The sequence below is a fragment of the Vanessa cardui genome, chromosome 24, assembly GCF_905220365.1.
Source record: "Vanessa cardui chromosome 24, ilVanCard2.1, whole genome shotgun sequence".
Taxonomy (NCBI): Eukaryota; Metazoa; Arthropoda; class Insecta; order Lepidoptera; family Nymphalidae; genus Vanessa; species Vanessa cardui.
The window spans coordinates 7,441,714-7,468,764 of record NC_061146.1 but is presented as its reverse complement, the minus strand read 5'-3'; the positions used below and the strand labels follow the sequence as shown (position 1 = coordinate 7,468,764).

The 27,051-nt window shown below is 34.1% G+C and overlaps 2 protein-coding genes across 2 annotated transcripts; both read right to left on the bottom strand.

The window, feature by feature from the left end:
• Positions 1 to 605: 605 nt before the first annotated feature.
• Positions 606 to 20,184, bottom strand: LOC124540125 (glutathione synthetase-like). The gene is made up of 13 exons (XM_047117563.1): positions 19,843 to 20,184; positions 15,462 to 15,557; positions 14,000 to 14,116; positions 13,309 to 13,458; positions 9,951 to 10,084; positions 7,217 to 7,259; positions 6,274 to 6,444; positions 4,739 to 4,806; positions 4,287 to 4,391; positions 3,612 to 3,815; positions 2,591 to 2,726; positions 1,582 to 1,673; positions 606 to 865 (listed from the first exon to the last, which is right to left on the bottom strand). Exons 1-13 carry the CDS (start codon positions 19,987 to 19,989, stop codon positions 736 to 738), a joined length of 1,593 nt encoding a protein of 530 aa, XP_046973519.1. The 5' UTR covers positions 19,990 to 20,184; the 3' UTR covers positions 606 to 735.
• A 4,140-nt stretch (positions 20,185 to 24,324) lies between these two features.
• On the bottom strand, positions 24,325 to 26,138 carry LOC124540344. The gene has a single exon (XM_047117860.1). It carries the CDS (start codon positions 26,002 to 26,004, stop codon positions 24,718 to 24,720), a length of 1,287 nt encoding a protein of 428 aa, XP_046973816.1. The 5' UTR covers positions 26,005 to 26,138; the 3' UTR covers positions 24,325 to 24,717.
• Between the last annotated feature and the right edge of the window lie 913 nt (positions 26,139 to 27,051).

Sequence of the window (27,051 nt, the reverse complement as noted above, 5' to 3'; positions counted from 1 at the left end):
ATTGTAATCTAACAAATTTCGTAATCTTACGATGACATGGATATTGGAATGTTAAATACTAACGGCCTTACTTATAAACTTTAGCGTTAGTTAAACACTGTTGTCTCTTTCTGTATCATCGTTTTGATATTCGAAAGACAGAGAAAGCATTGTTTAACTATTCACTCTCTAAACAATAGTTAAATACAAAAATAATTTGCTAAGTACACGGTTATATTTCTTGCTATTTTTTTTTAATTAATAAATATTGCATTTCAATTCAGTCTGTTTTTATTATAAATGTTTATTGCTGCAATTAAAAGTGAGATAAATGTTTTAATTTAAATTATATTTGTAATAGGAAACAAAATATTGCAATACTAATTATGAATTCATAACGGCTTTAGAACAGAGACAAATTAAAAATATTTTCTTCTAATTTATCTTCCTACTAAAGTATTTAAAGTTATTTTTATTGCCATATATATTATTAATTGAATTACATAATTGTCTTTGAGTGCTTTGAAGTTTTATTTATATTTTATAATGGCAACAAAAAGGAATAATTTTATACAATAGCGTATGGCAGTCAAACCATTAAATTTATTACTTAATATTTTTGTAGTATTTGATTAAATAATAATAATATTAATTTCATTCAAAGACCACACAACTGAAATTTGAAAAACATTTCATTTTTTTTTATTTTGCAATTTTTATTTTTAATTTTGTATAAAATAATTATGAGTGTATAATTCACATGTCGAGTAAGTAGGGCGAGTCGAGAGCCCCAAGCCCGGCGGCGACTCCGCCCTCGTTTGCGTCCGCCAGCTTCGTTCGGAGCATGTGACCCGCCTGACGGTTGCAGTATATTTTGTCTCTGGTCCTGTAATGAATAAACATTGGACAACATCCCATACATTACTCTGATCCCAATGTGAGTAGCTAAAGCACTTGTGTTATGGAAAATCAGAAGTAACGACGGCACCACATCCAGAGCCAAGACAACATAGAAAACTAATTAACTTTTTTACATCGACTCGGCTGGGAATCGACCCCGGGACCTTGGAGATCATCGATTTTTTTTATGGTATAGTTTGGCGAACGAGCATATGGGCCACCTGATGGTAAGTGGTCACCATCACCCATAGACAATCGTGCTGTAAGAAATATTAACTATTCCTTACATCGTCAATGTGCCACCAACCTTGGGAACTAAGATGTTATGTCCCTTGTGCCTGTAGTTACACTGGCTCACTCACCCTTCAGACCGGAACACAACAATACTGAGTACTGTTATTTGGCGTACACGTAACTGATGAGTGGGTGGTATCTACCCAGACGGGCTTGCACTGAGCCCTACCACCAAGTCGATTATTGTTTCATTTGTCTAGAGGTAAGCTATCCTCTAGACAAATGAAACAATAATCGATTGGCGAATTGGCTGATAATAAGATCAAAGGGTCAAGGGTGAATTGGATGAAAGATGAGAGAAAGTACATACAGAAATTACTATTTATACGACAAATTAATTTCATGAACAAAATTGGAATTATATGACGGACTAGTTTGAGTTAAATAAGCAAGTGATAAACAACTGACCCAATGATGACTCCGAAGATGCCCAGTTCAGACACGAGGTCGGTGACCGGCGGCGGCACCGCCCCCCCGGGCCGCACCACGTAGCCCGCCACCTGCCGGGCGAACTTGGTTTAGCACGGAGTTGCGTTATATCACGGAATAGGCTATTTGACTGGTTTTTAAAATCCATTTTATATTACTTAGTAGAGATTAAAGATCCCAGTAAAAATTGATTTAAATTCTAGTTCATATGTATAGTAACGACAATATGGCGCTGTAATGGGGTCGGTGACGTCATTTGCCTGTATTTTAATCTGTGACATATAATTCACATACAGTAAGCAAACGAGGTTAACGAGCAAGTGACGTCATGACATATGTTTATTAAAAAGAATTTTAATTTTTTATTTATGAATTTTTTATTAGAACAATTATTATTTTCAACTTTCGTTAGTAAATGACCATTTTTAACCTCATTATATATACTGATTACAATGATTGGCACTTTATTTTAGCATTGTCAAATAGCCTATTCGACTCCGTGCAATAGAATGCCCGTAGGCTAGCATAGAGTGAGTGCGTACGGTGGGCGGCAGGATGCGTTCCATGAGCACGTAGGCGGCACGCTCGCGCGAGCGGCGCATGCGCGAAAACGCTACTTGGACAATATGGCGCTGCAATGGCGTTGGTGACGTCATTTGACTGTATTGTAAGTTGTGGCGCATATAGTCCACATACAGTAGGCAAACGAGGTTAACGAGCAAGTGACGTCATGGGTCATGACATATGTTTAATAAAAAAGAATTTTTATTTTTTATTGATGAATTTTTCCAAAATTAATTTTTATTTATGGATTTTTCATTAGATCAATTATTATTCTGATCTTTCGTTAACAAATGACCACTTTTAACCTTATATATACTGTTTACAATAATTGACTCTACTACACTACACTTTTTGGCATTGTCAAATAGCCTATCCGACTCCGTGTAACAGAATGCCCGTAGGCTAGTATAGAGTGCGTGCGTACGGTGGGCGGCAGGATGCGTTCCATGAGCACGTAGGCGGCGCGCTCGCGTGCGCGGCGCATGCGCAGTAGCGCGGCGCGCACGTCGGCGCCGTACAGGTTGTTGCCGCCGCCCTCGCGCTGCGGTTTCAGCACGAACCTGAGACCCATTGCGCTTACTTCATTATTTAAGTTCATTCATCAGATTACAACAAGTGATCTGATGAAATGGACTCCAGAAAGAGTAGGGAACTTTTCCTAAAAGTGGGGCGTTTGCTTAAAAGTTACTTATTTAGTGGTACTTGGACACCCTGAGAGTGAGATGATTGCTACCAGGCGGTTTCGTATAACGAAAATAAATTAATGTTACTGTATGAAATAAATACTTTTGATAATGATATTAAAAAAAAACACACTGGGCCGGTCACAAACAAACACTTAGCCGATCCTCCCCGGTCTGAGGTGTTTATTACCCAATTCCAATTCGCAAATATATTGATTGAGAGCAATCTATCACCGGCCGCCTCATTTCCCTCATCTCGTGCACGAGGCTCGCGCTTTAGAGAATCAACCACCACCGCTTCTTCTGACTACGGTTAGTGACCCCGAAAGATCTGACTCGACCAAACCAAAATCCAATGTAAAATTGTTCTATGTGGAATAGAGTTTTGAGATTAGTGGTTGTAATGTTGTCATAATTTTCGCGATTATTACACATTTAAATAAAACTAATTATAACGGATGAATCGCGTATATTAATTATTTTTAAACATCCCGACGTTTCGAGCACTTTGCAGTGTTCGTGGTCACGGGTAGACTAAGATGTCATTTGTCTATTTGAAGAACAAAGGAAAGCGGCGGTAGTTGTTAATAATATTTCCTATGTTCTTCAAATAGACAGATGTCATCTTAGTCTACCCGTGACCACGAACACTGCAAAGTGCTCGAAACGTCGGGATGTTTAAAAATAATTAATATACGCGATTCATCCGTTATAATTAGTTTTATTTAAATTAGTGGTTGTAGTTTAGGATGGTGGCGCCACCTCTCGGCGTCCTCGAGCGCCATGTCGACGGCGCGCTCGCCGCTCTCGTCGAAGTCGAGCGCGTAGAGGCCGGTGAAGATGTCGCGCACGCGCTCGCACTGCTCGGCGCGCACGAACTGCTCCAGCGCGCCCGGCGCCGCCAGCGCCTGCTGGACCTTCTTCGTGCCCGCCAGCTGGTAGTGGATCGACGGGCACTTCACGGCCCTGAGACCACAACGACAACACCCTGTATATTTCCCCCTGATGGCTCCCCTCCCTTCGAGGAGAAGGTTCGGAACATATTCCGACATTATATATACATATAAACATATTCCGACATACATATTATATATACATATTATATTTATATTCCCCAAAGCTGTTCCAATGCGCGTTGATGGAATACACGTGTGGCAGAATTTCTCTGAAATTAGACGCTCATCGCGATGTTTTCCTTCAGCGAAAAGCACGAGATGAATTATAAACACAAATTAAGCACGTCAATATTCAGCGGTGCTTGCCTGGGTTTGAAGCCGCAATCATCGGTTAAGATGCACGCGTTCTAACCACTGAGCCACCTCGGCATAAGTCGGGACCACCCACGGACATTAGTTATCGCTCGCGATATTCTTCTTTAAAAAGTAACCAGTCTACCAAAACTCTTGAGACGAGGTAATAAATGTTCCTTCCACTTACGACGATCTCTCGACGCGTAGCCTCGCGTCCCACTCCTTCGAGGAAGGATACTGAGCCGGCTCGTAACCCGACCTGTAGTAGACAACAGCCACCGGATAACCTTCCCTGTAAAGTAAATTAAAAAAAAAAAACCTGTAATGTAATTCCTTTTCCTTGTCTTTTCTTCCGAGGAGAAAAGAGAGAGCTTTAGATCGAACTCCACTATGCTGTTCTAATTGAGGGATTTTTTGGAAAGTAGACAAAGATCACCAGCTTGATTTAGGTGATTTAGGTGAACTACTACTTCCTAATAATAAATCCATAACAGGTGCGTAACTAATAAAAAAATCACTATTGTAAACATCGGTCAAAGTTATAACGAAATACACAGAACTTTTATATGATGTTGTTTGCTGCTACGGAACTCCGACTGTTTTTTTTATCTATTATTTTTGAGTTTTCTATTTACTTACAGCATAAGTTGCTTCTTGTCATTCAGCGTCGTCTCTTCAAATATTTCATTTAGAGTTTTCCTATAAATCTGAAAAACAATTAACAATACAATACACTACAACTAGGTCTTCTGTATCTTTAAATGGAATTTAATCCATCACACGCGGCTTGGACCAACACATGTAGCTGCCCTTCATCATCATCCGACACATTTCCCCACAATGTTAACCTCCACCAAAAACAAAAAAAAAAACAAACAACAGCCTGTAAATTCCCACTGCTGGGCTAAAGGCCTCCTCTCCCTTTTGAGGAGAAGGTTTGGAACATATTCTACCACGCTGATCCAATGCGGGTGGTGGAATACACATGTGGCAGATTTTCAATGAAATTTGTCACATGCGAGTTTCCTCCGATGTTTTCCTTCACCGCTGAGCACGAGATGAATTATAAACACAAATTAAGTACATGAATCAGCGGTGCTTGCCTGGGTTTGAACCCGCAATCATCGGTTAAGATGCACGCGTTCTAACCTCCACCAAGAACGACGAATTCATCATCCTCATCCTCCTGCCCTTATCCCAATATTATTTGGGGTCGGCGCAGCTCTCTTCTCCTTCCATACTTCTCTGTCAGACGTCATCTCACAAGTGACATTCTTTCTAACCATATCGTCTTTCACACAATCCATCCATCGTTTCCTTGGTCGTCCTCTACCTCTATATCCATCCACATCCATGCTCACATGAAAATTGGCCCTTTTTGAGCCCAATATCATCGGCTGCCATTCGAGCTGTCTGAATGTCTATGTGTCAATAATTATTGGGTCTGGAATAATAATATAATATCTTCTTTCACACAATCCATCCAGCGTTTCTTTGCTGGTCCCCTACCTATGTATGTGTAATTATATAACCCCCTATGATCTCGTTAAACATCTTCAAGATACAACTTTATCAGGACCGATTTTAAGGTCTGAAAGGCACTGAGGAGTGCAGATCCGGTTTGCAACAGGTACCTTTCTGTCAGTGTTAATATCAGTAGCTTTGAAAACAGTATCTAGTAAACTCAAACTCAAATAACTTTATTCAATATAGAATTACACTTTCTTATTGATGGTCAATTGAAACACTACCACCGGTTCGGAAAAGAAAATACCCTGACCTGAGAAGAACCGACGAAAGAAAGTCAGCGGGGTTTTTTGTTTGTTTGTTTCGTATATTATATAAACAATTTAATACGAGATGAAATAGCCAGGAGGCGATCAAAAAATCAAAAATCAAAATAAACTTTATTCAAGTAGGCTTTTATAAGCACTTTTGAATCGTCGTTTTACAATTAAGTAAAGCTACCTTGATCGATGAGTAATACTTTTAATTATTTGAACGAAGATATCTAAATATATTACATTTAAATTGTCAACTCGTTGTCGTATGGTCCAATGGCCATAAGAGACCATAGGGCCATATTTTGGGGCCCAACTTTTGTGGAAGTATTAGGGCCGATGTGGTTGCTCTCGGACCCTGAACTTTTTAAAAATAGGTAAAAAAAAACTCACCATGATATCAGGCCTTTTTTCGGATATTTCAAATTCATGGAACCTTTGGTCGCATATGTTGTACGAGACCTCTTCGACCACGAACAGTACGATAGCGGACGGTACGCCGAATAAATCGTACGCTTCGATTATACCCGAGCACAGGCCGGATAATGCGCGGTTCTCGGGCATCTGAAAATTGCATTCTTACAGATATATAACCACTACCAACACCACATACATTACTCTGATCCCAATGTAAGTAGCTGAAGCACTTGTGTTATGGAAAATCAGAAGTAACGGCGGTACCACAAGCATCCAGACCCCGAGACAACATAAAAAACTAATGAACTTTCTCTACATCGACTCGGAATCGGACCTCGGAGTACCCATGAAGGGTGTACTTCAGATTCAAGATTAGAATAATAGATTAGATATAGAAGAAGAAAGAAGAAACGATTCAGAACTGGTGTACACACTACTCGATCACGGAGGTCGTTGTACTCGACCATAAATATGCAACTCGAAACCGACTGATAAAAAAGGATTTTATGTAAAATAATTAATTTATATTTTATAATTAACTTCGTGGTAGGGCTTCATGCAAGCCCAATTGGATAGTTAAAACCAACTCATCTGATATTCTACCGCCAAATAGCAATACTCTGTACTGTTCCGTTTTGAAGGGTGAGTGAGCCAGTGTAACTAAAGCCACAAGGGACATAACATTTTAGGTCCCAAATACAAAGGTTCGTGGCGCATTGGTTATGTAAGAAATGCTTAATATTTCTTACAGCGCCATTGTCTTTGGGCGGTGGTAACCACTTACCATGTGGTTTATTTTGCAAGGTTAGCAAACTGGCAAATACATTAACAAATAAAAAAATATTTAAATTCTATCTTAATCTTAAAAGGCTAGTTCTAAGTTTTGAAATAATAATTTTAAGAAAATCATAACACTTACATTTTTAATAAGATCACCGTGTCCCAATTGACGAAGAATGTAGCTGAAAAATAAAGAAAAATATTTAAAAAAAAGAACAAAAAAGCACTAAAATTATATTCCTGGTGGAAAATAATATAAAAAAAAAATCTTTTATACATTGACAAAGCTGACAATAAACATACATTTATTATTATTTTCCATACAGGTGTTCGAATGTTTAGTTTTTTTTTACAAACAATACAGGACTAACACATGCCACTACACATGCTAACAATATTATTCTATTTTAAAATTTTCTCTATTCAAAAAACAAATTAATTAAAATTACTCTTTAAAAATTTATGAATACGCCAATATGGTACAATTCATTTTTAAATTATCAATATACATAATTTCAAACAAACATGGCGGTTTTTTGTTTTGTGACGTCATATACGTGTATAGAGAATCTTTCGATCCAGTACATTTTCATAGACAAAATGAAAAGTAGAGCTGTCTTATTTTAAGCCTATATTCACATAATCTATAATTAAAGGAGGTTATATATTTGTAAATATTTTCAACAACTTCTAGATTTAATCGTTGACGAAATACATATGTGTCTTCCATATTGAGGTATATTTTTAATTAATTCATAATTTTAAATAGAGAAATTAATTATCATGCTATATATTTTGTACATGAAAAAATTATTATCTATATATACTCTGTTGCTATAGTTTTCTATATTATATACTACAATAATGAAATGAATGCACATTAATTTTATTCTTACCAAATGCATAATTAGTGGATTTTAGTATATTCCAGTAATATTAGTTTTGATAGAAAATTGAAGCATTTTTCTAACATCTGTCATCATATAATAACTTTGTTTTTTTTTATCTGTGACGAAACACATGTATATAAAAAAGTTTAATATAAATAACGCGATGAGCAACTTATATGTGTTATATAATAGCGAACATCTGCAATTATGTATGACATATATTTTTTGAATTTAGAACTATTTTTGTGGTAATTATAAAAAATGCACGGATTATTTCGCCAATGTCACGTGCGATCGAATAAACAAGATGAAGATTGAACGTTAAATAAAAAATGACATTTAATAGTGAATATTTGCAATTGGAATGGTATTGGTGAATAGTACTACAATGTCATATAGATAGATAAAAAAAGGCCAGTGTTGTCTGTTACTGGCTCTTAGTTGAATAAGAAAATTACTAACGATGGTATAATTATTTATAACTGGTATTACACAATTAATAGTGTAGAATTGATTTTAAATTCCACAAAGCTTTAGTTGTAGTGTAATCCAAAAATCACGAAATTTGAGGGCCCACAGCCCTAGGGAATCCTTACATGTGAATATTTGAGACTGTGTGACTTTTCGTCACTTTTATTTTAACTGGTGTCATCTCTATTTATTTTATATCTATACAATCGAATGTTATAAGGTGAGACCCATTTACAAGCTTGTAATAGCCTATTATTTATTTCTTTTTAAATCAACGAATATAAGAATTATAACATAATAAAACGTTGTTAGAATATTCCCCAAGCATTACAAAGATTCCACAAGCAAACCAATTTCTTGTTCTCATTCAAAGATAATCCAACTTTTGAAAACGTACTTTCCGTTTCAAAAAAAATCATAGCCTATCATGCGTTTCCTTAGTTTGAGATTGTTTACAGACTATTAAATAAATATATACTAAGTATATTCCTTTGTCACAAAACATATTTAAGATTTAAAAAATCATTGTGAGTGTGTAGTCTGTGACAATAAAAAAAAATCTTTACATGTACCAAAAAGTCTACACTCAAGAACAACTACGACATAAATCCGTCAAAAGAGTTTTTTTCATCATATCAAATCCACAAGTGCATGTACGTATGAGATGGTATGCAATTTGAAAGATGTGTACCCTAAGCCGTTTATAAGTGGACAAAATTGGAAATAAATGTTTAAATATCGAAAATTTATTTAAAAAAAAAATCTTTTATTAAAAAAAAAATAACCGACAAATGTCAGGGAACATCTCTCAAGTGATCAAACTACGCTTTAAAATACATGCACGCAAAACTTTTCAATATACAAAACAAATCTTATTCTTTTTTCAAAAAATATAAATTCCGTACAGCATGTATCACAGATAAATAATAAATGGTACGTGTCAAAACATTCGGTGCGTATAAAGAAGCAAAGCGAAGCGTGCATAGACAATAGAATACAAGCGGTGAGGGGCATGAATGTACAGCGTGCATATGCATAAGCAGTCACATGAGAGATGTTGACTGATATCATGGCTGCTCCGTGATGGGTTAAGACCTTTATTTAAAAAAAAAACATAATGAACTGCATCGGACTCTTAATTTTATAACAATAATATTCTTTTATTTCGCCAATGTCACGATATAGAGGCATAATAGTAGTACAAGTTTTGAAAAAATACTAAATATTTAAAAATGGAAGCATGACAGACAAATGTCACAATAAAAAAAATAACATTCAATGAAGAAAACATATTGTTTATATTAATGAACCAATTTAGATTATTACGGTGCATTGGGTTCAATAAAGCTCCAATGTACATTAATTTCATTGGCAGTACACATAAATACCTTTGTCTGTTTATGATAATTAATATTAAAAAAAAAAATCCGTCAAAATAAAAGCAGTTCAATATATTTAATCTGTGGCACGAATGAACGAAGGTTTTAGCCCATCACGGCGCAGTGCCGGTACCGAGACATGTCTGGTAGATTCGACGAGATGGCGCCAAAACTCGATGCGATCGTGTTAAACTCCACTTGTTTTATCTTGTTCCCCTCGGGATACTGCAATAGATAGTCCGATCTGAAGAGGCCGAGGCTGAGCGACTGAAAGTTCACGACAATTTTGTCCAATTATTAAACGTCGTATCTACAAACTTACAAAATCATTAAACATTAATAATCCACTGTTAAAACCTTCCACCATTTTTAAAATAAATTGTTAGACTAACCCTAGCCTCCAATACGATATGTCATTATCATTACAAATTAATAAATGTAACACAAACTATTAAATTTACTGTATTATATACACAATTATTATTGTATGTAATTGTACAATAATTTGTACAACTTTAATGTAGATTGTTTTATATATGTGGCATAGTATTTAATACTGGCAAATAACACAATCTTATTTTAAAAATCATTGATCTGTCACTAGAGAACAATTGGATGACTGGAGCATTGTTGCCAACATCCTAAAACGCGAGGGAAACCGCGAGCGACAATTAGGTAGTATATCATTTATATTATGGTTAATCAGAAGATCCTGAGTTCTTTCACTATATATACTTTCGAAAAGGAATCATTTGTATTTATATATCTAACACCTGACCTCCCATCACCCCTCAAACTTAGTTAAGCCGCGTAAGACTAATACCTTGAGTTAAGCTAAGATAATAAAATCATCATAATAAAATTCCACAGACATTTTTAACTTTGCCGTTTCATAAAAGAAAATCATTTGTAAAAAAATACATAGGTAAATACGGCATATTCTTCAATACGAGATTATACAGACAATAAAAAAGCGTGTAATTAATACTTGTTGACTTCCAGGCAGGATATATTACATACATATATAATTGTAATTAACTAACATGACTATTTTTTTAAATATTGAAAAAAATATAAAATAAAAATATTGGACAACATCATATACACTACTCTGATCCCAATGTAAGTAGCTAGAGCACTTGTGTCATGGAAAATCAGAAGTAACGGCGGTACTACAAACACCCAGACCCAAGACAACATAGAAAACTAATGAATTTTCTACATCGACTCGGCCGGGAATCGAACCCGGGACCACAGAGTGGCGTACCCATGAAAACCGGTATACACACTACTCGACCACGGAGATCGTCAAAGAGTGACTACTAAGTTTCTTGCCGGTTAATTTCGGTAGAATCTACTTTCCGAACCGGTGGTAGCTTCACTTAATTGTTAAATGACGATTCAAAAGTTCTTGTAAAAGCCTACTTGAATACATATAGTATATATGTGATTGATTGATTGATAGATTCTAAAACCAACACATTACAGTATTTGTAAACCATCAGTGTAAATGTTTAAATGATTAATGATCCATTTTCCGGAGAGAACAATCGAATAATATAAAACCCATAACATCAACAAACAATACAAAAATGGATCGTAATACCTACGTCACAAACATCATAATCATTACATAGTATAAAACAAAGTCGCTTACCGCTGTCTGTCCCTATGTATGCTTAGATCTTTAGAATTACGCAACGGATTTTGATGAGATTTGTTCGAGATGAAGGTTTTTATTTATGGACAATATAGTAAAGAAGCACTGATCATTTTAGATGTTTCTAATGTGATGTCGTAAATAAACAGATTCTTTGGAATATCAAAGTATTAGTATTGCACGGGTGCACTGCTGAAAGTAAATATACCAGAGCTAGGCTTATTACGCTATTAATAATAATAATAAATAAACAATAACAAAAAGCTACATCCCTGACTTTTAAATCTCGAAATAATAATAATATCTTCGAAATATTCATTTAAATTACACGTCAAAATGTATATAAATATGGACATATTATATACAAAACCCCTTCCCCTCGAATCAATCTATCTTTTAAAGAAAACCGCAACAAAATCAGTTACGTCATTTCCAAAATATAGGCATACATAGGGACAGACATCCGTTAGCCATTTTGTTTTATACTATGTAAAGATAAAAATAAAAAAATACGTAAAATAAAACGTAAAAGAGCCTTTTCGATTCTGAAAATAATGTGGTAACTAATATGTGTCCTATATCTTATATCTCTCTTTAACTTTACAGTAACCCATCTGTGAGAAAGAGATGGAGTGAATGTTAAGCCGATTTCGAAATCACAGTCGTGTCGTCTCTTTCTCACATATCGTACAATGTTAAGTCAAACAGAAACAGGACGATATCTGGTGTTCAATCTAAATAAATACACAACCGATGTCAAAAACCACTCCCCAAATATATTTCAACGCAATTGTAGTTTCATGTATGAGTTTCTTCACGTGTTGGGCGAGTCAGTGTAAAAAAGTACACATATCACATAATAATTTAGTTACAATTCAACGATCGTTAATATATATGAATCACTGACCACCATGTGACAATCCACAACACTTACCATAAAGTGGCTGACCACTAATAACTTACCAAGTTCATTTTTACATTACTAAAGTTATACATAAGTTTAAAATGAGTTTTATTAATATTGATGCTATTTAAATATATCTAACAACTGCATACATAATAAGCTGATATTTTATATACAGTCTACATTAACAAATGGGTTACAAATTATATAACTGTTTTTGGTTTTTAAACGAGCGCGACCCGCAAATATTTTAAACGAGCGCGATCCGGCGTTTTTAAATCGAGCGCGATCCGGTGTTGTATCGTTACGTATAGGCAAAACAACGTCTCATTCGGTTTCAATTATTTCCAACTACTTTATATATTTTCATCGAATTGGAAGTTATTTTGCCACAAATTCATACAATTTCTAATATATTTGCAACCCTTTTGTTTATATTTCACTATTGCTATTATTTAGTTTGCTGTCAATTTACATTAAATATGGCTGGTTAATTAATTAATTTCAACCGATTTAAACATTAAAATAATTTGAACAATTCGTTCAAACTAAGATCATTTATTTTATATAAATATTTTTTTAAATTAATTAAGATATAAAGGATCGAACACAACTCTGATCAAGCATAAAGTAAGCGTGACGCGGAATTATATATAAAACAACGGCCACACCTGTGCATTGAAGCTAGATAATGAAATAGTGTGAACGCGGCTTAATCAATTTGCTCGTGCAGTGTGTGCGATCCTTAATACGAAGTTTCGAACGAATTGCTCTTAAACAGCATAAAGTGATAAAACTCGGTATCACGATGACATGGATAACCAGATTTCAAAAGCATCCATTAACTCAAGGCACATACCACGAAAGCTGGTTTCCATTGTTAATACGAGTTTTATGACGTGGCTACCTCTGAATCTCTCGCGACACTGGCCCAAGATGGCCGAAACCGGACGCAATACTGTTGATCTCCACTTGTTTCCATGAACAATATGGCGTGTGTTTCGCACACTGGTTCTCTGTGTGCGGACACCTTGACTCCAGCATGATGTCTGACCTCAGCATCCCTAGTGATATCGGCTACGCCGGACAGACACCAATTTTATCCAAATACCCTCCCGACAAAACTTATTCATTCTTGTATAAGAACCCTTAATTCATAACATAGCATGTATATATGAATTTGCAGAGTACAAGATACGTACATATAAATATTTAATTAAAATAAATTCAATTCGATATTCAAATAATTAAAAAAAAAATTGCGAAAATTTCAACGTCATGATGAGTTATGGCTTTATCCCTAAACACGTTACATCTTAATGTATCTCATTTGTATTCAAACATAAAGAAGCCATTCGCTTCTCCACAGGATAAAAATGATTGCCATCCCTTTCTACCTGCCTTTGTCGTGTCTAGTGAAAAAGGGATAGCAAGTATTTTCATCCCGTCGATTTTGTGTCTAAAGGTAAAGTAGCAAAATATATCGTGTAAAATTAAAATGCAAACTTATTATAACAATTCAAAAATGGAACGCTGACAATTCGAACACTCTTTTTTTTTTCTTTTTTTTCCAATTTCAAGTTAAATGACAAAGGTATGATTTGTAAAGACTCTTCACCTGTGTTATGCCTTCGTCTTTCACCTTCACCCATATTTCGAATAGTTTTGCCGTGAACTCGTCGACTTGGAGAGTGCTCTGCAGCGTGTGCTCGAGAAAATCATCATCGTGTGCTACCTGCAATTAGAAAAACGATGAAATAATAATTTACAACAACAACAACAGCCTGTAAATTGACCACAGCTGGACTAAGGCCTTCTCTCCCATGGAAGAATAGGTTTGAAACCTATTCCACCATGTTAATCCAAACCTGGTTGAAGTTCACATATTGCAGAATTTCTGGGAAATTAGACACATGCAGGTTGTGTCTAATTTCCCAGAAATTCTGCAATCTGTCCTTACCACCGAGTACGAGATGAATTATAAACACAAATTAAGCACATATATGTATAGTGGTGCTTGCCTGGGTTTGAACTCGCAATCATCGGTTAAGATGCACGCGTTCTAACCACTGGGCCATCTCAGCTCACAATCTTAATAGTACATACATTTATTTAATTTTAATTTAAAGTTAAAAAGACATTCGTTTTGTAAGCAAACTTCCAAACATATTGACTGGCTGTCTAGGTCGATGATGACTAACTTGTGAGGTGCTAACTGCTAAGTGGATTTATGTTTATATAAGTTCTATTGATAGTGGGTAATTGTATAAATAAGTAAATATGAGACATCATTACATACAGTACTCTGATCCCAATATGAGTAGCTAAAACACTTGTGTTATGGAAAATCAGAAGTAACGACGCGTCGTCGACGACGGTACCACAAACACCCAGACCAAAGACAACATGCAAGACTAATGACTGAATAGCCGACTCGCTCGGGAATCAAGCCCGGGACCTCTGTGTGGCATACCCATGAAAATCGGTGTATACACTACTCGACTACCCTCCCCGGCTTCGCACCGGAGCAATGATATGACATCACAGTAGAAACTTCTAAAATTATCAGTGTTTCTTTACTTTTTCTTGGTGGTATGGCTTTGCTTTGTAAGCCCGACTTGGTAGGTACCACCCACTCATCAGAAATTCTACCGCCAAACAACAGTACTTGTTATTGTTGTGCTCCGGTTTGAAGAGTGAGCGAGACAGTGTAACTACAGGCACAAGGGTCATAATATCTTAGTTCCCAAATGTTTCTTACAACTCCATTGTCTACAGGCGATGGTGACCACTTACCATCAGGTGGCCCATATGCTCGTCCAATAGCTTAAAAAAGTAAAAAAGAAGCTAATTTTACTTTTATTTTAATTTATGTATTATATAAAAAAACCTCGGAATCACTTTTATCGATTAATAAAACCGCGTCAAAATCCGTTGCGTAGTTTCAAAGATTTAAGCATATGTACATAGGGACATAGAAAGCGACTTTGTTTTATACTATGTAGCGATTAAAATGAAGCATTACGTCATTGAGGAAAAAAATTCAAATATCTGAGTAATAATTTAAAGTTTAACTTTACCTTATGCATCAGTTCATTTAAGATAGGCTGTAGTTCGATCGCTTTATTGAATTCTGTTCGTGGAAACGGCGAAGGCAGAAGGACAAACGGTGCTATCTGAAAGAAATACTATATTATTAAAAAAAAAACAAAAACAAAGACGTGAGAGAGATAATTAAAAATAAATACATAGTTATTACAGGAATTCCTTAGTTATTATTTCATTTACTTTGTTGAGGCAATATAACGTTCTTTGGAATACGCCCTAAAAATTGAAAAAAAGTAGTGACTGGATAGAATCTACATTCCGTGGATGTGTTTTATTAATAGCTACATGTTTTATCGAAGTGCAATTAAAATACAAAATATAGATTTGTGATAAAACTTTCGTACCCTTAACTTTAAAGGTCATTTTAATGGTGGACACACCTGTAACCGTCAGGCAGAACAGGCTGCCTAAAGGCCCCTGGACGTTATGACAGAGGCTAGGTCAATGACACTGTTTCATCAATAAGCTCAATCATAACTACCATTTCGAATTTCAAGCGTCGAGGTTGAGTCTTTATCAGCTTGCGTAAACATTACTATTTCGAAAATACTCAATTTGTTACAGATTATCTTAAACTGTGATTACACAGTGCAAACTATATTATAAATGTGAAAGTAACTCTGTCTGTCTGTCACTATTTAACGACCAGACCGCTGAACCGAATTTGATGAAATTTTTTTAACTCCAAGAAAAGACCTGGGCTACTTTTTTGCCTGACACGTGACAACCAACACCCTAAAATGCGAGCTAAGCAGAGGGCGGCTACTATTTTTTTACATGACGCAACATACAACAGCAAGCAATGAGTTCATACAAGTTCATATTACATATTTATCTATTTAAAACTAAGCACATAAAACTGCCACACTCAAAGGCATAACTTACAGCATCCATATAATACAACTGCATTATTTCAAAACAACAAAGATTTAGCAAAAAAATTGGCTGTACAATTAAAAAATAAGATTATTTTACTGCAATATAGAAAATTTAACGCAAAAAAATTAAATTAAAAACGTGGTAAATATCCCGAAATCAATAACTTTAATAATAAAAATAACCATGTTAATTTAAAATCTTATATAGAGTTCATACAAGTTCATATTACATATTTATCTATTTAAAAGTAACACATAAAATCACCACACTCAAAGACATAACTTAAGGCATCGATATTACATATGAACTCGTTTCATTCGTCAATTCAACCGAATGTAGCATATCGTCGCTACTCCTGCAAAAGTCGCTATGTGTGTATAAAATGACGATTCAAAAGTGCTTGTATTTTGATCTTGATCTATACCTGGTGTTGTAAGATCTGTTGAGCAGTTAAGTCGTTAAATTGTTACGAACAAACCTACCTTCTAAAGAAAAAAATAAAAAAAAAAAACAGTAACAGCCTGTACATTTCCCACTGCTGATATAAGGCCTCCTCTTCCATTAAGGAGAGGGTTTGGAACATATTCCACCACGCTTTTCCAATGCGGGTTGGTGGAATGCACATGTGGCAGGATTTCGATGATATTAGACACATGCAGTTTTCCTCACGATGTTTTCCTTCACCACCGAGCACGAGATGAATTATAAACACAAATTAAGCACATATATATATGTATATGGCGGTGCTTGCCTGGGTTTGAACCCACAATCATCGGTTAAGACGCACGTGTTCTAACCACTGGGTCATCTCAGCTTCTAATAATGTGTATAGGATTAATCGTTTTTGAATACAGCCATTGCTCTTTTCAACCGACTTCAGAAAGGAGGTTATCAATTCGTCTGTATTTTTTTTATGTAATTATGTACAGCGACAATAATTTATTATAAAATGATTTAGCGGCTAATTGTAATGTTGTAAGTAAACATATAATTTATTACATATGTGTGTGCTCATATACAAAAGTGCCGACGTCATCACATTAAATAAAACAATAGTTAGAAGTCGTTGATATAATGACATTTTAAAAATCGCAAAAGCAAATAAACTTATAATAAAAAATGGAAAATTTCGAACGTCGTATAGTACGACGCAACTTAGATGTAGCATAGGCAAAATTCGTAAAACCGATCGCATCCAAATTGAGTACGCTATCCCAAATTATCAATATTTGATTCTCATGTGAATATGATCTATACACAAACGTGATAACTTGTAATTTCATATAACCTAATATATTCGTCTATTTGACACGTTGATTAACATGCACTTGCTTTCTTTGTCGCGAGAATCTATAGCGACGAATAGCCTCGAATGGGGCGATAGGGAGCTGTTTCTATTGGTTGTGTAAATCGGCAGTAATCGGTTTTATTTTCATTTCATTGCCTTTTCCGATGCTACATCTAATTTGTGTCGTACTGTAAGTCACCTGGAAATAGTGTTGTATATCAATAGGCCACTATCGAAAGACTATCAATACATAAGGTTTCAGCGATAGTATCGTAAGTATTGAGCTGCCTGTGAGTAATACTATATAACTAAAGGTATTAATTTCGGCATATTTACCATGTTTTTTATTTTTATTCGGTGGAGCTCGTTAGTTCGGCATTATATACGAATGTCTTGTTCACGAGACTAAAATAAATATCCCAAAATTAATACCTTTAATAATAAAAATAACTATGTTAATTTAAAATCTAATACTATCTATACTATCGACAGTATATCAAAAACATTTCTTTGAACCTAAACTATGGATAGCCACTCAAATTTTGATAGTATTACTTTCTTAAGATATGTTATTTAGTAGGCCAGGTAACGATACTATATTTTATATTTTAATATCGTATTGACTTAATTTGCAACAGTAAAGAGTATAAGAATGAAATAAAACTTCTTGCTTTGATTTAGGAAAAAACATTACTGTATACAATCTAGTTTAGCAATTGTGTCTTCCTGTAGAAGTGTAAAATTTACTTAATTACATATGATCGTAGATATCCAAAGATGAGTTTCAGGGCATAAATTCAAGAAACATTAGTGAAAACTTTGTTTCTGTCTTTATCCTTTGTTAAAAATTCATTCAGACTAAAGATTGTCCAAAACTATCAATACTACTGATACTATCAATTGTGCCCACAGAGAGCTATTGAATCTATCAACTATTGATTGATCAAAACAATACTACGGACAGTACAAGATGATTGAAGTAATATTTAAAAATTGCTCATTGCAATAAAACCACTCATTTGTACAGCTCTATAAAGATTGCATTATTTGTAATATTTATATTCTTTTTTTAGTCTATGATAGAGTATCTCATTATTACAATTACTTTTTCCTTTATAGTTATGTAGCAACCTGTATATTGCCCACTGCTGGTATAAGGATTAATGGATCTACAAATATCAGAAATTAACATTTTTAACTTTGCCGTTTCGAAAATTCAAATTGTTTATAAAAAATACATTGGTAAAAAAGGTGTATTACTTGATACAAGATTTTGTAGATGATAAAAAAGCCCACTTGAATAAAGTTTATTTTGATTTTGATTTTTTTTTAATCCAATACACAAATTTGGTGTGTTAAATTAGGAGGTCCTCGTTCTGACTTGAATATGCAATTTTTGATAACAAACCAAGATTACTAATTGAGCTTAAATGAATAATGCTTTAGTTCTACACTGTTATCTATAACATTAATACTTAGAATAAATATTTACACTATTTGTTCATCTTTCTATGTATATAATGTTGGTTGTTACAAATAAAATACACAAATCAATGCCTGGAAAACTTTGTTACACATATTATTTACTTGGGGTAAATTTTTTTTGTATCTTCTATCTTTCTCAGTAACAATTTTAATTAAAAAAATCTATCTATTTTTAACAAATTCTTTTACATTTAATAACCTCAATTTATTAATGTGTAATTTAAATTAATGAATTTTTGCACAAAATACTTTTGAAAGTTTACAATTAACAATTAATGTATAAAGAGAAAGAATTATATTTTATATTTAATTAATGCTATATTTGCATTCAGCAAACTTAAATATTTATGATATTCATAATGGATTAATAACAAAATGATGTTCTGAATGTTGAACAAGCTTTTATTTGTATTTTTATTATTAAAGTGGAAATCAGTATTTAAGTCTAATAGTGTTGTATTATAAATAAGGAAAATTCTATGGAGAAGCATAATATAGTAGTGCTTATACAAAAACACATGAAATACATAAATAAAAAGGTTGTTTATCTTTATAACTTCTTCAATTAGAGAAGGCTATATTTTGTTTTTTTTTAACATACTTTAAAATACAACTAACATCTTTATTTTTTTTTACTCGTTTATGTAGGCACAACCCAAAAAAAACAGTCAATATTTAAATTATCATCAAATAAAACTTACTTGTATGGCATCTTTAGTAAAGTGCTTCTTATCTCTCATACCGACACCATGCATTAACGCCCAATCTTTGGCTTTTTCTATCACGGTGACTAGCACTTTATGCTCCAAAGGCAATGGAATACAGGAGGCAAGACGAGCTTGAGTCATTTTTATTTATCTATTTCTCTATTTAATTATTTAAAAGAAAATTTCTACAAGACATATACCACACGATTACTTTTGAAACTTTTTGTGAATAAAGAAAGACGGGACACTATTGATATCTTATTTACTTTAGAATTAACTGTTCTGTGATTGTTGAATGTTGATATATATACTGACGGATGACAGTGAGAGTGACATTATTGTTAGTTCTTTTTGTACATATTTGTCAATTTTGACGTCAATTTCAAAAGAGCCAGTAAAAATATCTAACATATTTATTTAAATTAAGAAAAAACTAAAACAAAACATTTCGGAGCACTCTACTATAGTGTATACTTATAGTAGTATATATTCCTAGCCTTTAGATGTTATGTAATTTAATATAGTATACGGTACAGTAAAATAGTAGTTCGCTAATTAACGTAGCTGTTATGACAAAATACCTAAAATTTTGCAATCGTATTTTAAGTTCAAGCTAATCAAAAATTATTTTGAAATTGATTGCAAAAATTAGCCAGACAATCACAAGAAATTGTGATAAAAAAAGAATAACAAATAAAAGTAAGAATATACTTTTATAAAACTTAATTATATTAATTTTTAATTGTAAAGTATGGGTCTTTTCCATATTTTATAAGTATAAATAATACTCGTTTTGAAATAAGAAAATCATAATATAATTATTTTCTTTTATGGAGTTTTAGGATTTACTATTACAGTTAGTAAAATATTTTAAATTCGTAATTTGAAATAAACCAATTTATTCAAATTACGAACGAGAATTTGCTCATCAGTGTATCGGGGGCTGTATATTTTTTTATTTTGTAACTTTTTTTTAATCTGTATTCTGTGGTACTACTACGAAATACGCATTTTATTGGATACATTAATTTGTATCATGTACATACATATCGTTATTTTTTATTTAAAAAAGTGAAAGGCTTCCTAACGTTTATAAAGTAGTTTATAAAATTAAGTTTAAGTTGTAATTTCTGTAATTGAGTCACTAAACTAGTCATTAATATCTGTAAATATAAACTAAAAATTGAACCACGGATTAAAGTTATTTGTACATCTATTTCTGTATCTATCATGATTCTACAAGTTTTAAATAACCAGGTAATAATCATAATAACTATTATTTTATTTACTATTCTATTATAATTAATATTGCAGTGAGCTTTGCACAATGATATGTTTTGCGCAACGCTAACCCAAATAAGAACAGGGGAGGGTGGGACTGACCAACAAATTTTGTATATTGGTTTATATTTTCATGATAACCAAGTCATATATTTATCAAATACTTGAATAAAATGTCACTCACATTATTGAAAATGTTTTATTTGTCTTTTATGTTTAACAAATCATTATGTTTTATGATAGGAACTCAAAGAATATAGTACATTCTTTTAAATCAACACTTAGTTACAGTCGGGGGATTCTACCGTCACGGGTGGGACACTTGTACCTTTACAGTATGTGTGACTTATTTATACTAATTGTATCAATGATATGAAATTGGTTTTTATAAAAAGTAACAAATTAAGCTAAGAACTTTTATTTTTACGGTTGTAACGTGGATAAAACTGGGAAAAAATTAATAAAAAAAACCAATAAATGTTTGTCATGGGTGGGGCAAAAATTTGACATTATTTTTTCCCATGAACCATATTCAAAAAAACTTGGTTAATGCAAACTATCATATTTCTTTGAGGCAATGAACTAAACATAACATTTACATAGGAATTACTGTCCTATTATTTAGACATTTTTCTACAAAAAATAAATTCAGTATGTCATGTGTGGGATTAACACTGTCACGGGTGAGACATGAACAATTCATTAGGGGAAATGAGCCGCTTATATATTTTTCTTTCTTGATATGGATGCTAAAGTTTCACAATCCAAGTAACTCCAGATGCTTGAGTTTGTATCGGAGTAAATATTTGAAACAATGAGTTTGACAGCTTTGCATCTTTTCAGATCCGAATCAGCAGTAGTGCCCACTATTAAGTCCACTTGATTATAGCCTTTGAAAAAGTGGAGCGACTGTATTTTATCAATACCAGTTTCCATCTACTATCTAAGATTTTTCTGTTAGCCTCGATTTCTTCTTCTGACATATGTAAAATGTTGATGTTTTTAACAGTCTTACTCGCTGCCACTACAAAATTCTCAGCATTGTTGATTTCAACTTTTCGTTGCTTAACTTGACTCCACACAGCTCTTTTCACAATTGCACCTACCCCACCTACGGCCACCCTTTGCCATGAGATGTAGCAAAAAAGTACTAGGATCCTGTGACACCAAATTCCTGGGACATGTAACACAGATTTGATAAAGTCAATCTATTTTTTAAATTGTGATGCTGCACCATCTGAAAATATTTTTAAAATCTCCAAATCTTCAATCTTTTCTTTTATGTAAGTCAATATTTTTTTCAATCATGCAAAAACTCCATGTTTATCATGACGTAACACGTCACTTATGAGGACAAAAGAATATTTTCTATCATTTGGTAACCAGGCACATGCAGTGAAAACAGTTATTTGCTTGTGACTCCTGTGAGCAGACTGGATTTCATCTTGAGTAACTGCTGCATAGTTTTCTGCGAAATCTATTTGCAAAACTGCTTCATTTGGTTGCATATTACATTTTGCGTCGTTAAAGGCTTGTGATTGCACTCTCTTTATATAAACGTGTCGCTTAAAATGATCAAGCTGATTATTCAATTCATCAATAGCCACTTCAGTGGACCCTCCCGTAGATACAACCGTAGGTCGCCCTCCTTATTAGTCCTTATTGTTATTTAGAAGAGACCGTAAATCATAGCCCTTACATTGAATACACTGACTAAGCATGTAACAAATTTTGTTGCATCACCAAAAGAGAAGAATGCCTGTCATATTCATATGCCGCTTTTGGCACATAACTCTGTCGCCCGATTTCCGGTCTTTCACAGATTTAACATCTTTGATTCCTGGAGCCTGTCGACTTATATCATCACGTTGATAAAACTCTGTAACTAAACCTTTATGATCGTCAGACAAGGCTACGAGGGGTGATCCAAAAGAAATGATAATTGATAATAAACAATGTGAATATGTTATTAAAATAAAATATTTTTCAACATAGTCTCCTAATAAGTCAATTACACTTAGTCCATCTTTTTTCTAAACCAAGAATTCCTTTAAAAAAAAAATCTTTACTCTGATTCTCCAAAAATTCTTCAACTGCAGCCTTCACTGTTGTCTTCAAATTTCTTGCCTCGCAGGTGTTCTTTAAGCCGAGGAAAGAGAAGACATTGGGGGCCAAATCTCGGAAATAGGGTGGGTGTTCGAGTATTTCGAACCCGGATTCTTGGATGGCAGTCATCGCAACTGCGGCTTTGTGAGGCGGAGCGTTGTCTTGATGGAACAACACACCTGCTCGCAGTTTGCGACGTCTTTTTTGTTTGATGGCCTCCCACAATCTCCTTATTTGGTCTGCATAATAAGAGCCCGTAATAGTGCCCCCCTTTTTCCAAGTACTCCACCATAATAGTTCCTTCAGCGTCCCAAAAAACAGACGCCATAACCTTCCGCGCTGAACTCGATACTTTGAATTTCTTCGGCGTCGGGGATGAAGCTCGCTTCCATGTCATAGACTGTTGCTTGGTTTCAGGATCAAAGTGGTGGATCCAGGGCTCGTCCATAATCACAAAACGTAACAAAATGTCTTTATCGCATTGAAACTTTTCGAGATTCGCCCTAGAAATGTCGACTCGTTTGTTTTTCTGCTCGTCAGTTAACATTCTCGGCACCCAGCGCGCAGACACCTTGTTTATATGCAATTCATTCGCCAAGATTCTTTGAATGCTGCCATATGAAAGCCCTGTGATCTCAGCTACATGCCTGATGGTCACTCTTCGATCTGCCAATACGATATCTTCGACTTTTTTGACGTTGTCTTCAGTGAGGAACGTGGATGGGCGTCCTTCGCGATGTTCATCGTCTGTGGATGTTCTACCCAAATTAAATTCTTTGGCCCAGCGCTTAACTGTGGAATATGGAGGAGCAGATTCCCCTAATGTTTCCATCAAGTCGCAGTGTATGTCTTTGGTAGACATTCTTCAAACAAAGGTACTTTATGACAGCTCTTATCTCGTTTTTCTCCATATTGATGAATTATTGTCGACAGTCGCTATTCAAATGATTGTATCTTCAAGGAATTATGACCTATTTATATGATTTTTTTATCTTGAACTAGTGGGTATATAAAGAAACTAAACAATTTTTTTTTGATTTTTATGAAGTCTAGAAATATCCTCTTATCATTACTTTTGGATCACCCCTCGTATAGTTCTTGCAAATCACGAAGTCGAGCGGAATTTACTTGTGGTAAATACGTGTCCGTATACGTGTCTAAGTGTGCGTGAAAACGAAAGCGGGTATGGTTAGCATAAAAATAATACCAATATTTTTATATGTTCAATTGATTTTAAAATAAAACATAAAACTTTTTAACTAAAATTTTTATTATTTAAAATACTAAGTAAGGGAATGTATTAAAATAAAATTATGTTTTTCTACATTTGGGTTTAAGTTTGACGGTAATTTAAGCGAAACTTAAGACTTAAGGATACCCAATTGAACTCAAGATATGGCAAAATTATGAAAATAAGGTTAGGCTGGAACTATTTAATAACAAACTTCCATCTATTTTTACGAATGTGAAAAATGTGTCGCATTAATCTTCTACGGAACTGTCGCTATTAGTTTCAAAGTCAGTCGTGCTGCTATCACTTGATTCACCCACATTAATTATAAATTCAAAGTCATAATCAAAATATTTCATATACTCCTTTTCAATTTTTTCGACATGCTTGCATGTATTAAACCAGATGTTGTTATCGATACTGTTTAAACCTTCAGCTTTTAAATTTTGTACTTCTGTCATATTTTGACCAATATTTTTCGAGGCAATCTTATTCTTCAAAATACCCCAGATGTTTTCAATGGCATTTAACTCGGGGTGATATGGTGGCAGTCGAAGAATTTCGAAACCTTTGCTTTTTATTATCTCGTCAATTCTATATGAAATAAAACGCTGCTTATTTCTGATTATTAAATCATACAATTCTACGTTGCGGGACCGTTCATTGAAAGGAATACCGTGTTCCGTCAGCCACTTTTGCATGTCGCTCTTGCGCGAATTTGACGTAGGTATACTACTACTTCGAGTATTATGATAGGATGCGTTGTCTATCACTATAACAGATTTATCTGGTAAATTTGGCAGCAGCTTTTCATTCAGCCATTTGTTATAATTATTAAAATTCATATTAGAGTGATAATCTCCAGTTGTGGATGATGCTTTGTATATTAACGAAACATCTTTAATAAATCCACTACTACTACCTGCATGCACTATAATAAAACGAGCACCGGTACTCAACTTTTTTTTAAATGACTTGTCTTTTGTCTTATTATCTAGCATTTTTAAATTCCACGTGTTTTGACGTACATGCGAGGTTAGCACATAGGTTTTGTCTGTATATATAATGGGACGGCCTTGTTCACGGTATCCATGAATTTTTTTCAAAAAATTAAATCTCCACAATTGTATCTCATGCCTTTCTTGTAAAGATTTACGATTGTTTTCAGTCTTGGTCCATTTGTAGCCCATTTTTATAAGCAACGAACGTAATGTGCTCAAACATCCGTCAAAACCAATTTTTTCTCTTAATGCAGACTGAAGTTTTGCCAAAGTTGGAAGTTCATTGTGTTCTATATGAAAATTTTGAATTGTAGTTCGAATAATTTCTTGATTCATATTATCTAAAATAAATTTACTGTCTCTTTTACGTCGCTTTTTCATGGGTGAAGTAAACTTGGTTGATGACGATGGCAACTCCTTCTCTTCTTTTAAAATCCTAGTTACTGTGCGTTCACTGACGCCTGTTGCTTGGGCAGTTCTTTCTAATATGTTTGCTAATGGACTTAGGTCACATCCATCACTGTTATTTGCTTTCATAAAACTATATTCATCTTTAAGAAAGTGAAAGACTTTAGCAATGATTGCTCGACCCTAAAAACAATAAAATATACAATTGAATAAGTATCAAAAGTCAAAACTAAACAATAACTTAAATTAAAAAAATAACCATTTTTATTTATTTATTTATTTATTTATTTATTTAACAGTTTATTAAAATTTGCCAGATACAGTACAGATACAAATATATAAGTCACAGGAAAGCAAAATTTAAAAGGTATGTAGGTATATTATTTAATGTCAAAACTAGAAAAAAAACAATTTACCTCGCTATGGATAACTTTGCGCTTTGACATGCTGACAGTACTTTACGGCAATTAGCGTCCGGGAACAATAAACACAACTAACCTGAGCGATGGCGCGCTCGCAACTGACCGCGTCGTCAGACACGCACACTATTGCAATATGCATGTACACGTTTAACCACAAATAAAAACTACTCGCCTTCCTGATTTGCAAGAACTGTATAACGTTACTTTTTTCTGGAAAGCATGTTTAAAAAAGAATCATCACCTAACATGCCTAAATCAAGGACAAGTTTGCGCATTACTCCTATGCTTTTTTGTTTGGGCTAGAAGGCAGTGTTCTATTGTTATTATTTATTTGTTATTTATTCTATATAACTATGCTTACAGTCTTACCAAACGTCTCATTACAAGAATATGATCCCAATGACGAGAACGATTGTTCGCCTGTAGTAGTATTTGTCTGTCATTGTCGTTTTATCTTATTCCTATACTTTCTCTTTCTTTCAGTTTCTTCAGCTCTTCTTTTATTTTTAGTTGTACTGAAGAATTCTCTTTTTCTATGTTCTCCCTCCTTTTCTTTTCCCTCTCCCTTTCTTTAGATAAATGAATTTGATTCTTTTCAGGATTATTCTTAAGTCTCTCTCTGTACTTTTTCATTATTTGAGCAGACGTGGTTCTACCCATTGTCTAAAAAAGAAAGCAAAGCGAAAAAAAAATCTAAATTATGAGTAAAATGCTAAAACGCTAGCGTCTGTCAAGCGAGAAGGAGGTGTTTATT